At 42.5% G+C, this 13,023-nt stretch overlaps 1 protein-coding gene across 1 annotated transcript; it reads left to right on the top strand.

Annotated features, from left to right (window-relative positions):
* The first annotated feature begins 10,158 nt into the window (after positions 1–10,158).
* Positions 10,159–12,911, top strand: timm10 (translocase of inner mitochondrial membrane 10 homolog (yeast)). Its single transcript, XM_063883561.1, has 2 exons — positions 10,159–10,406; positions 11,726–12,911. Exons 1-2 carry the CDS (start codon positions 10,336–10,338, stop codon positions 11,919–11,921), a joined length of 267 nt encoding a protein of 88 aa, XP_063739631.1. The 5' UTR covers positions 10,159–10,335; the 3' UTR covers positions 11,922–12,911.
* Positions 12,912–13,023: the final 112 nt, after the last annotated feature.

The raw sequence follows: 13,023 nt of genomic DNA on the forward strand, positions 1-13,023 counted from the left end.
AACATTTTAGTTCCACTTCCTGCCCAAACATATCCATTATGCACAACCGAGCACAGAGCAATGCAGAGTCTACGTTAGACAACTCCTCTGACAGTAAAACAAATCTCATTCCAGTTTTGTCCAGCAACGTTGTGACCTTTCCCGTTTCACTTAATGTTGACTCAATCTTCCCAACACCTCAGGAAGTGGCCGCTCACCAGCAGTCATATACATGTGAGAGGAACACCTTACAAGTGCTGGCTAACGGGAGTCCTAAGAAAGGATCGGTAAATGACAACAGAGCTGACAATGAAGAAAATGCAGAGCAGCCGAACCACAGAGAAGAGACGATAAGACAGGATAAAGGAAAGCCTACACTGAAGAGACTTGCACATGTAGGGTGTAAGAACCTCTCTAGGATGAAGCAAATGCACCACATGATGAAGACCACACAGATTTCTGTCAAGGTAAGAACGAGTGGTCCATTATTTCACTTAGAAAACAACCTCGCAGAGTCAGGTGTGTGCTTTAACTCTTAGCAGTGTTGAACTTTCCTGTCACTGTCCAATACCGTAGTCGAGGAGAACAGGGGATGACTCTGTAGTCTTCCAGGGTCGAGGTTCAATATCCCACTTTGCCAAATAAGACAGAGAGGCTAGCTTTTCTTGGGAGGCCATGGCATTTATTCAGGTTCTTAACTTACAGGAAAACACTTGATAGACATACTTTTTCTGCTGCTTCCTATTCACCTTCTCAAACACAACCCACCGACGCTTGTTCACCCCTCGCTCTCCCATGCCAACCCACACATGCACGTGCCACACCCCTCTCTTTCTCTCTTAAAGGGATAGCAATCTGACTGCATGACCCTTATAGCATAACACTACCCCCACTCTGGATGGCAATTTCACACAATTCTAATCCAGCACAGCAAATTACATGACCATTACCTAAAATGCATACTGATAAACATCCACATCTGCATTGAGTCCATTTACAAGTGGGCAATAGAAAAAGGGGACAACATTTCAGTGCAGAAATGCAGTTGCATAGCAGTCTTTGTGTGCACATATCACTGTGGAGCATAAGGAAACCCTAAACAAAAAAGGCATTAATAGCTGAGCTCTAACATAGCAGTCAGAAGGCATTCAAAACTTAAATTCTCCATTAAATGTACAACTTTAAATGGAAATATCAAAGACAGAAATCTAACTTTAGTCCCATATAGTTATCAGCCTGCTCTCCTCAAGTTTTTTTTCTTTTTATGTATGAACGTATGAAACAGTAACATTTAGCTTGGACATTAGTAAACAACATAACAGTCCTTTAACTGTGGGGCTTAGTGCCTCACCCATTCACCATACCAGACAGGTGGTCCTCTGTTGCGGCCCATCCGTGGCCCCGGAACAGATGGCTCCGACCATGCTGCTCTGCCACACTACCCCCACTAACCTGAATGTCCTCAGGGGCAGAAGAGTCCGGAGGAGTGGAGGGGATCGAAAGAGCAGCAGCGAAAGTGTCCACTTCTGGATCTGATGAGGCGCAGCCTGAGCCTTCCTCAGCTGCGGTGTCAGTGTCAGCGAACAGTTGAGATAGACCCTGGGTAGGATCTGCAGGATCCATGTCCAAGGCAGGGGCCGACACCTCCGTAGGTGTCCATCTGCGGGCATGCTCCATGATCCAGGCATTGTCCAGTGGATCACGGCAGCGGTGGGTATCAGCTGATCATGGTGAACTACTTTCACTTTAGTCTTTGGGCCTTTCTGGATGCGATACACCAGATCATCCAAGTGCCCCAGAACGAAATATGGTCCTTCGAACGACGGGAGAAACTTCCTGACTTTGTTTTTGACTCTCCGTGTCCCTTTAATCAGGTACCACACAGCATCACCAAGCTGGTACTGTGTGCGACAGCAATTTTTGTCGTATTGTCTCTTGGCATGTTTTACAGACTCTCCAAGGGCCTCTCTGGTGGTTTGATGAGCCAGCTCTAGGCGTTGTCGGGTCTGCTGGACATATTCAGGGGCTTAAGGGAGTGTGCCAGAGTCTTAGGGTAGACCAGCTACCAGTTCCACCGGCTCGCTCACTTCCCGGCCGAACATCATGAAGTTGGGGGTGAAACCAGTGGCACTGTGCTTGGTGGATCTGTAAGCCATAACAGCATAGGGAATCATGAGGTCCCAGTCCCAGTGGCAGTGGTCAGCTGTTGTGGCCAGTATCTTTTGTAGCGTCGCATTAAATCTTTCGACTTGGCCATCAGACTGAGGTCTGAAAGGTATTGTGCGTGTTTTCTCAATGCAAAACAACTTACACATTTCCTGAAACACTTTGGATTCAAATTTTCAGCCGTGATCACTGTGCAGCGTCTGTGGTGCTCCATAATGATTAGGGCTGAACGATTAATTGCATTTGCGATAATATCGCGATATGACAAAACGAGATTTTCCAACCGCAAAGGCTGCGATTTGACTGGTCACGTGATCTGGTCACATGACTTAAGAGCGAGCCGAGCGGAGCCGAGCAGGCAGGGAAAGAAGTCAACGCTGTGCTTGAACCTGTTGCACAATGGCCTCAGGCTCATCAGAAGAGTGCACAGCTGGAAGTTTGGTACCAAAGAGGGGCGGCACGTCAGTTGTGTAGAATTATTTTGGCTTTAAAAAGGAAGATGCTGCGCAACGTCAGGTATTGTGCAGAACGTGCCTCGCTACTGTTGCTACCTCACGAGGTTCACGATTGTAATCACGATTGATATATTGCTTGTGTTTGTTGAAAAATACATGAGAAGACGACCTTGAAAAAATAATCGCATATTAAATCGCAATTGCAATATTGAGGAAAAAAATCGCAATTACATTATTTTCCAAAATCGTTCAGCCCTAATAATGAGACACCCACTCTGAGGCCAGCACTTCAGCCACAGTTACAGCCTGCTGGTTGGGAAGTCGGTAAGCTTCCACCCACTTTGTAAAATAGCCCTGTACCACAAGCACATAACTGTTTTTGCGATCTGTCTCGTTCAGGGGCCCCATGATGTCCAAGGCGATGCGCTCCATGGGGGCTCCTACCCTGACAGTGCCCATTGGAGCTTGTGGTGTCTCACGGGGCCTGGCTTTGGATGCACAGCTGGTACAGGTGCTACATCAGAGGGTGAAATCTTCTCTCATCCTGTACCAGAAGTATCGGGTTTGCAGCCGGGCCACTGTGCACTCCACACCAAAATGTCCACCTATTTGGCCGTCATGCATTTGTTCCATAACATCAGGGCGGAAGACTCGAGGCAGCAGAACTTGTGGATAAAACTGTGTGTCATCTAGGCAGTAGAACTGCCTAACCAGAATTCCGTCTTTGAAATAGAGCCGCTTCCACTGGCTCCAATAGGTTTTTTTAGCTGGGCTGTACGGGGAGACTGTTACCCATTGTGGCCATTTGTCGCTGGCCTCCATCCATGCTCTGATGGGGCCTATGTCTGGGTCAGCCTCCTGAGCCTTCTGCAGCTCCTCTGGGCTCCAGCCACAGAACAGCCCAGAAGTGTTGTTGGTCGTATTCCGGTAGATTATTCCATGATTTATATTGTCAACGCCAGCAGGTGAAGTTTCTCCTACCCCAACTGGACTCACTGCTGTGGAAGCTAAGAGTCTCTCTACCCCCAATGGGCTCAGCATCGCCTGGTTGATGTCAGAGTCCAACTGGCACTGCACCGCCTGATCACAAAAACTCACCATCCGAGGGGCGGGGCATGGCAGCTTACCTGAACAAGACTGCCAGCAGGGTCTCCTTGAGAGGCTGTCTGCGTTGCTGTGTAGCAGGCCGGCCCGATGAACAATCTCAAAGTTGTATTCACCCAGTCTCTCCAACCACCTGGCAAGCTGTCCCTCAGGCTCTTTCGTACGTGTTAGACAGCGAAGGTTGCTGTGGTCAGTGCGCACTGGGAAGGGCCGGCCCAGGAGATACTGCCTGAAGTGTGATGTAAACTCCACCACAGCCAGCAGTTCACGTCGTGTAGTGCAGTTCTCCATACTACTCATCAATAAGTGTAACATCAAGAATCTGCAACTATTTAGAACAACGATTAATTGTTAAATCCTTTTTTATAAAAGCAGAAATAGCCGACATTTAAACATGTCAGGCTATTTCCTGTTGGATTTATTTCAACAAAAATGACATTTAAAGGCATCAAAATTAACTGATGTAGCAAACAAATTTGTTTTCATCCATCAAATATTTCAGGCTACCAAACTCCTTGAACAACTTCACTATAGTGGAAAAGAAAATAAGGAAGAAGAGATTTCAGTTTCATGACAGAATAACATTGTCTATGATGTGTTTTAAAATGCTGTCAGACTGTCATAACAAATGTCTTTTTTTATCCTTGATGTTTTCATCTTTTCCCTGTATTTTTTTCCCTGGTGAAGCTGAAGAGGAACACCGACGCAGAAAGAGAGGCATGGGAAATTGTGAACAGGAGAGAAACAGAGGAGACACTGTCACTTCCTGCCACCCTGACACAGGTAGAAAAGTGTGACCATGTTTTTATACGCAGACAGTTCTCACTTGGATTCTATTTGATGTCTGTTACAATTAGAATGCCTCACTTGAAACATTGAACACTAAAGCGGTTTAAAGGGACAGCAGCTCAGCATCATGCATGGTGTTATGAGGGGGTTACATTCTATGATAAATGACTCTTTCTGTGAAATCAATCTCTGTCAGAAACTTCTCTCTGTGAAGAGAAACTCAGGTTAATGCTACCGTGATTAAACCCCATATTATGTTCCAAACCGCATCGAGCATTATTTCTCGGTGTTTACCACTAGAACAGAGATATTATATGTATTATATATACAACAACTCTAAATCCCTCCTGCAGACATCCTGCTGAACACACACACAGAGGTGCTGGGAGGGGATTCAGCTGTATATGGGGGACGATAGGTTGGGAAGTGTCACGTGGGCGGGACGTTGCCAGGAGTTCAATGTAAAGCCAGCCCACATTTCGGTTATGACATCATATCGGCAGCAAATCTGGATCCGCTCATTTGTACCCCCGATTTTAGAGATGTGGTCAGGAGGAAAAGAGAGGGTTGTATTTTCTGACACTTTGTGAGTCTCCTTACACACCGGGGACACATATGTATGTACGGTTGAACCTCCTCCCTCCTCTATCAAGCCTGACAACCAGATTCTTCAACCTGCTGCCCCTGATCCACATCCTCACCCCAACCCCACCTCTGACTCCCAGCTTCTCTCCACTGAATGCTTCGCCCCAATCCAAAACCAAAATGTCCTCCCCCAGCCTCCTGGACCTACTGAGGAGTGTGATGAGCAGATGGAGAAGCTGCTGGACGATATCATGATGGGCCTGAGCATCCTGCCAAACGTGGAGAGAGACTGCAAGAAGCCCCAGTGTCTTCCACCAACCCAAAATGGAGCAACCGCCATTTTCCATGCCCCAGCTTCAAAAAATGAGCGGCCACAGAGCCGGAGGCATCCTGCTCCTAGTGTAGCCGGTCGCGTGTATTTCCAGGATTTTGTGCCACAAAACAGATACAGATATTAAGATGCATTTGTTTTCCTACAATTTATGCTTTTCTCCACCTACCGCAATGTTTACAAGGTATTCTTTAACAATAGAGTGGTGCGGTGATGACATCAACGTTTACCTCACGGTCCCAGTGCTTTACATTACCACTACTAAGGTAATGGCAGCAAATGTAAAGCGTGATGGGGGGCTACACATTTTAATTTCTTCAGCTTGTGTTAACCACAGATTATTTTTAAGCCTTCTAATCATAAACATGTAAAAAAGACAATGGAACCAAATTGGTTTCTTGGTTTTAAGGCCTGCACCATTATGTTGTCTCAAGAATACATTTTAGTAAAATGGAGAGTTTTTTGTGATTTACGTATTTATGTTTTTGGTGTAAATATATATAGTATATGAATGTATGTGGATATAAAACAAGATGAATAAATGACATTCTTCTTACCTGTGTTCCAGGTGTCTATCGTTTAACAGCGCAGAACCAGCCCAACTGCTCAAGCATCCCCTCTGTCCACCCCCCCGCTGTGCTTATCCAGCAGCAGCGGCGCTTTCCTCCGTATCCTACACCCTTCACAGCCATGGTGCGAAGAGATGCATCGTCAATGCCTAAAACTCAAAACTGTCCATATCTTGAAGCCCCCACAACACGATCAGTCATACCCACAGCTCTGTACTCCAGTGGGCAGAAACGTTTTACTGCCCTTACCTTACCCCGGTATGCCAGGAACCGTCCACACAAGGCAACTCCTCGCATTCTTTACCTTGCATGGATGATTTGCCACTTCCTCCCTTTCTCTCTCTGTTAGATCCCCCTACCATCTCAACGAATCAAAGCGGTAAAATCCAGCCACAGACATCTTTATACAGGCGACCTCGGCTCACCGCCAACCAAGGATCACTACAATTCCCTATCACTGCCGTCACTCCCGGACCAATGAAAAGTGCATCCATACCACAGTATGCAAACAGCAGCGGTTGTTTCATGCAATGGCAAAAACATTTGGAAGTAAATCTTCCAAGTTGGGTATCACGGGCCTCCTCTTGCGCTGTGAATGAGGTGGAGGACAGAGGAACAATATCTACTGGCCCTGGAAATGTGGCAAAACCAAAATGTGATCGCAGGATAATGAAGGAAAGTTTAACAGAGGTTGAAAATATTAGACCAATAACTGCTGGTCCTCCAAATGTGGCAGGCGTAAAATCTGATCCCAGGACGAAGAGGAAGAGGGTTAAAGAGGTTGAACACATTGGAGTAATATCTGCTGGTCATCCAAATGTGGCAGAAGTAAAATCTGTTCCCAGGAAGAAGAAGAAGAAGAGGGTTAAATAGGTTGAAGACATTGGAGTAATATCTGCTGGTCCTCAAAATGTGGCAGAACGTGAATCTGCTTCCAGGAAGAAAGCAGGAGGTTCAAAATGCAAACAAGATGTCACTATAGGTGACGCTGAAGTGCCTAAAAGGAGGACGAGAAATTGCAAGAGTCATCAACAAAAAGCCGGTTCTCTTTTGTCATTGCATGCTTGAAGTCCATGATGGAACTGAAGAGCAGACAAGCCTGAGCGTCGGTTTGTCGAGCAACAATGAGCTGAAGAAGGAAAGAGAAATGGCCGGTACGTCTAACAAAGATGTAAAGAAACCAGATGAACCGTCAAGCATCACAGAAGACCTGAGAGAGGGAACCAGAGAGACGGGGGATCTCAAAACTGGCCAACGGACGCGTATCAGGACCAAGGGCTATTTAAAAAAAACTCAAGAGATGCCATAGAAGATTCAGCTTTCCGTAGATCTCAGGTTGTGAATAAAGAGGGAGAACCCGTAAAGCGGAGATGCGAAAGGCCAAAGAAAAAAAGAGTCGTAAGGAGTCCTCCACAGAGCTCTCCTGCCGTTGTAGAAAAAATAAGCCAGGATCTCCAAGGAGAATCACAAGTTGACATTGATTTTCCGAAAGAGGTGAATGGTAAAACTAGAAAACAGGACAGGAATAGAAGTAAAGTGGCCGCAATACCACTGAAGAAGACTAGAAGGAACGAGAACACCATCAAGGCCGTAGCAGACGATATCAAGAATGTAATCCCAGCAGGAAGAAAAGTTGAAAGTTGATGGTTAATTTGAAGGAGTTTCAAAACGTTATCAAACAATGACACTCGAAAGCAAGCAGGTCCAAAGAATGCCAGGAAAATGGAGCAAAAAGAACAACAAGAGATGGGAAGGAATGCGGGAGCAGAAGGGAGTCTCCTGTCCTTTTGAACATCCCAATTGATGAAAATCACAATCTAATCTTCCACCAGACAACAGAAGAATATGGCCGATTACGGCGAGATGACGCCAACGGGACTGGTTTGTTTGGGGATGCGCCGCCCCCTCCCGTTTCTTCCTTCAAGTTCTTAGGACAAGACATGGCCAGGTTAGCAGCTGAGAGGGGGCATCCACTAGAGAATCCCGATCAAGGTAGTGTGTTTGTTTTGGAAGATCTCCTCGCCCCTGTTTTGTTATCAGATTAAAATATTGGAAGCATTAAATAAAATAGGGAAAAGCTACTACTTCTATTTGCACAATTTGAATTTATTAGTGAGGGTGGAAAATAACATATTAATGAAGACATGAGGGATGTTGTAGGTCAAAAAATAGTATGTTGCAGGGATAGGGCTTAAATCTTCAAAAAGAAACTCAGAAACAACAAGGTACAAGTTTATATGTTTAAAGATGTAATTCACAAAATACAAGCAAACAACTTAAAATTCTTACATTGTATAAAATCAGAAACCTTTGAGGAATCAAACCAAACCTCTTCTGAGATTTAAAGTTGGAAATTAACAAGAAAAAATCTAGAAAAATACACAAATACTTTATTTTTGTTAAGGAACCCCTCCCCTTCAGTTTTGAAAGTTGGATTAACCTCTCCACACCAGAGATTTTGTCTCTTGCAGTGTTAGGGTTAGGTTTCAATTCTGACAACACTGTGCCTATGTTTACAGGCGTAGGTCATCCAAATTACAAACAATATTTTCTAAGTTAGACTGAGGGTTATCAAGCATTTAGGCAGTTGATTGAAAAAGTACTAGAGATGTTACATTGTCATTTCTTTTGACTTTTCTATTTCAACAATGAAGAATTGCTACTGTTAAGACAATGGAATCTTTAATCGTAAAGATCAACAGATGGGTTTTTCAAGTGTTCAAATTGTTCTTTGAAAGATGGGCTAAATATTATCAAGGGTGATATCACTAACATATTTATATAGGTAATGTACAAGTATATTTCCCCCCAAAATATCTGGATAAACCATTTCAGTTTCTTCTTTTTCTAGCTCTAAAAGATGCTGGAGTGTTGGATACACATCATAGTTTTTTCAACAATGAGGGCTCGTTGCACAGTGACACCCATCTGCCTCAACAAAACAAAACCCCTTTAAACCACAAAATAAACCCACAGACCCTCGAGAGAACTGCCCCCCCTCTGTCAGACACTGTCGGGTTCTGTAAGAGCTCAGGTTGCGATCAAGAAGAAGAAGAAGAAGAGGAGGAAGTGGAGGATGGATGTCCTTTATTATTCCCCAGACAAAGTGCCTCAGAGCAGAGAGTGTGTGAACAGAATCAACGACATTGGAATAACTCCAGAGGAAGAGGAAGAGGAAGAAGGAGAGGAAGAAGATGTGGACGATGTTGATGTGACTGGAGACGAGGCAGAGTGACATCTTGTAATTGAGTTTCGTTTTTTTGCTATGTCGGGCACTTTTGGGCAAAGCCCTTTGTTCTCTTTGTTTATGTTCACAGAGATGCCAGATTGAAGGAATTTTGCCATGAAGTATTGTATAATAGATTTCGATTGTCCTTCATTCTACGTGTGAGAAACGCTACAGATTTTGACCTTTGTTTATTTCCATATACAAAATTGAAATACGTTTGTAAACTTTGATTACTATTAATAACATGCAAAAGCATTGATTAAAAAGAGAAACAAATGTTGTACACATTTGTCTTTAATTTATGTATGACTTTTTATTTTGGGTGAAATTTTAATTTGCAGACTGAGTAAGGTAAGAACAATTCAGCGACATTGTCTCAATTTAAGAAACTTTTGTTGACAAAAAACATTTTTGAGCCTGATTTTGTAAAGCAGTGTGTTTTGTAAATTGCATAATTATTGTTTATTAAAAAAGTAAAAAAATATATATATTATTTACATGCATTTCTTATTTTTGAACATAATAATCACTCAATTTAAAAGACAATACTTTTTTATAATTATGACAGGTGCTCAGGGACTGTTGCAAATTATAGACGGTTAAATAAAAAACACATAGTAAGATAATATGTTTGCAGTTTTATATTACAGGATTTTAAATGCGATAGTGTCACAATAAATATGCATTAAATACAGTATGATATGTGATCCATATGTTTAAATATCATAAATTAGCAATTTAGTCAAAGAAAGAATTGTTGAATATTTATAACCACTCGTGATTTTAATGTTTAATGTCCTACCAAAATATATTTGAATATCCTGACTAAACTGATACACAGATTTCCCAAAACATTTGTGGAATATGCACACTGAATAACTATTGTATTTATCCATTAATCTGTGGAAATGTAAAGAAAAGCAAAGGGCGCACTCGCTGCTCTCAGTTTGATTCCAACTTTATTGACACCGGAAGTGCGAACGGAAACAGCTCACACGTGTTTTCTTTGCAGGTTTGAAGGTTAAAGAAGAAGCACCGGGTAGTTTCTTGTCGTCTGTCTGCTGCAAAGGATCAGCAGGGTGGCGTGTTAGTGTTCAAAGCCGGGGACAGAAGCAACGAGGAGCAGACATGGATCCCATGAAGGCGCAGCAGCTGGCGGCGGAGCTGGAGGTGGAGATGATGTCAGACATGTACAACCGGTAAGCCATAACAAGCTAACGATTAAGCTAGCTATCACAAATTAATGCTAGCTTTATCACAGTATTAAACTGTCTCCTGGCCTTCATGCGTAGTTTTTATTAAACGTATCGTGTTGCAGTTACAAAGGCTCGCCTTAATGATAGCTAGCTTCGACCTAGCTACACATGAAGAGTCCCTACATGATGCTAGCTACCTTTATAACTGTTTGACTGACTGCATGTGACACATTAATTGATTCTCAGCACTCAGCAGAGCCCACCTACGCTGTCATATTACACTTAGCAACGTGTTTTAACAGTACAATGCAAGCTACCTTTGAAAAGAACAGTTCATTGATGTTGAACGACTGAAATTCCTAAAACATAATCATGGAATGTATGAAATGACAGTAACACATGATCCTACTGAATTGAATTGATAGCATTGACCTTGTCTCAATATTGGATATCATTGAGAAGTGTGGAATATTAATAAATAAATATAGAATGTACAGTATGAAATAGGTTTTAGGGGTTCAATATGATATGTAGATCATCAGTATGTAATTGCTTAGGCTTTTATTAAAATTATTTTGTGTCGCCTAGGTGAAATTGTTTTGAAATATGTTTTATTTATTATAAATATATCTTAGGGATGCAATATTATATAACAAAGAATATTAGTTTATGAAAATAAGTTATATTGATTATAATAATAATAATAATTATTATGAAAAATACTACACTTCAAATACACAGCAAGTATTTAATAGTAATATCGCTCAATCTGTCTTTGTTATGATAGTTTCTGTCTGACAGGCACAATCAAAATCAAGCTTCTCGAATTTCTACAGTGACGTCACCATCCCTTCTCTTAAAAAGTTGAAATATTTGTAACTAGGATAATTAGAGACCGCACAATAACTGCTGAACGATCAGAAAATAGTCTCTGGTTGCCAAGCTTTTTTCTCAAGGCAAAAGCATGGAGTCACTCATCATTGGACATAATTAATAAAACAGCTGCTGGCGCCCGGTAAAAGATGCTATGTGGACATCGGTCCTTAGGCATTTAAACATGTTCTAGTAGCAAGCACCAATACAAGAGTGACTCTGAAAACAAGCATCCAATGTCCCCTTTAAGCAATGTCAAAAAAGGTTGCACTCAAGATAGAACATTTTAAAGTTGTTCCAGCAGATGGTGCTGTAACTATCTGCTAATATTGGTGGGACATCATATTAAGATGTTTAGGCCTGATGATGTATTTAAACACAAGATTTCATATTATTTTTAAATTGTGTTTTACAAATCTAACTGTCTCCTGGCTCCCATTTATTCACAGAATGACCAACGCCTGCCACCGGAAGTGTGTGCCACCACATTACAGGGAGGCGGAGCTGACAAAGGGGGAGTCTGTGTGCCTGGACCGCTGCGTGGCAAAATACCTAGACCTCCACGAGAAGCTGGGGCGCAAACTGACAGAGCTCTCCGTCCAGGACGAGGAAACGATGAGGAAGGCAGCAGTAGGGAGCGAGTAGAGACGCTATTAAATGGAACGGTGTAGAGCATTTTTGGGGGATTTAAAAGTTACGGGGTGGGGTCGCCATATCTGGTTTCTCTAAGGTGAGAGACTTGTGTTTTAATGAGTGGTTGGGGTTGGAAATCAAAAAGCATAGAAATATAAGGGTCCAGTGAGAGAAACTACTTCCTCCGCTACAGTAGAGGATGAGGATCTGGTTGAACGACAGCAGGAGGACATTTTGAAACGTCTCCACCAGCCTTGTCTACGTTCAGCTTTGACTGGTCTTTCAAAATATCGCATGGAAAAATAACTGGAAAGGAGAAAAGGATATTATTTCTAAAGGTATACTTTGTCCTTGTTTTTAGGTGCTCAGAAATGAAGGGTGCTGTTTCTATTGAAGAAACTGAAATTGTTTGAAGTTTTGTGGCACCAACCGTCTGGTACTTGTGGCAGGTTAAAACAAAACTTGGAATGATTTGCATTTAGTCCCCTTTTTACAATCACCCTTTGAACATGGTTAAATCAATTTTCAGAGGGGATGAAAGTAAACAAGGGTCAAAATGTTGCAACACAACATCATACATTGTCTGTTATGCAGACATGGTTCTGAACAAAACCTCAGAATACAGTAATTCATACATGGATGGATCAGAACAAGCAGTGAATGAATCATGTCTTTTTATACAAGACGCTACATAAAGTTTACTCTGTCAGCGCTGGATGGTGCTGTGTTAGCTCAACAATATATGCGCAATATCTGCGACAGACAGCTGCATCACTCTGGCTTAATGTGGAAGTGTGTTGAAGATGGACTGAACTCATATTTGTCATGCTTGTGTAGACTGTGTGTGACGTATGTGAGAGGACCATGATTTTGACTGTGATGTGTTTTTTTTTTTCATGTGCTCACCACTGTGGCAGCTTTTCAGCTACATATTGTTGAAGCTACACAGTGTTTTGATGTTATTAAGTACTTAAATAAAAAATGTCTATTATCTTAACAACACGAATTTTGCCATAAGTGTATTTCTTTCTTTTCCTTCACATTTCTTAGCCATTGAATTACCTTCATGTCTCCCTATTGCTGCGGTAGCACTAAGAGGGCGGGGTTTCCTAAA

This window comes from Eleginops maclovinus, chromosome 5 (genome assembly GCF_036324505.1).
Source record: "Eleginops maclovinus isolate JMC-PN-2008 ecotype Puerto Natales chromosome 5, JC_Emac_rtc_rv5, whole genome shotgun sequence".
In the NCBI taxonomy this organism is placed as follows: Eukaryota; Metazoa; Chordata; class Actinopteri; order Perciformes; family Eleginopidae; genus Eleginops; species Eleginops maclovinus.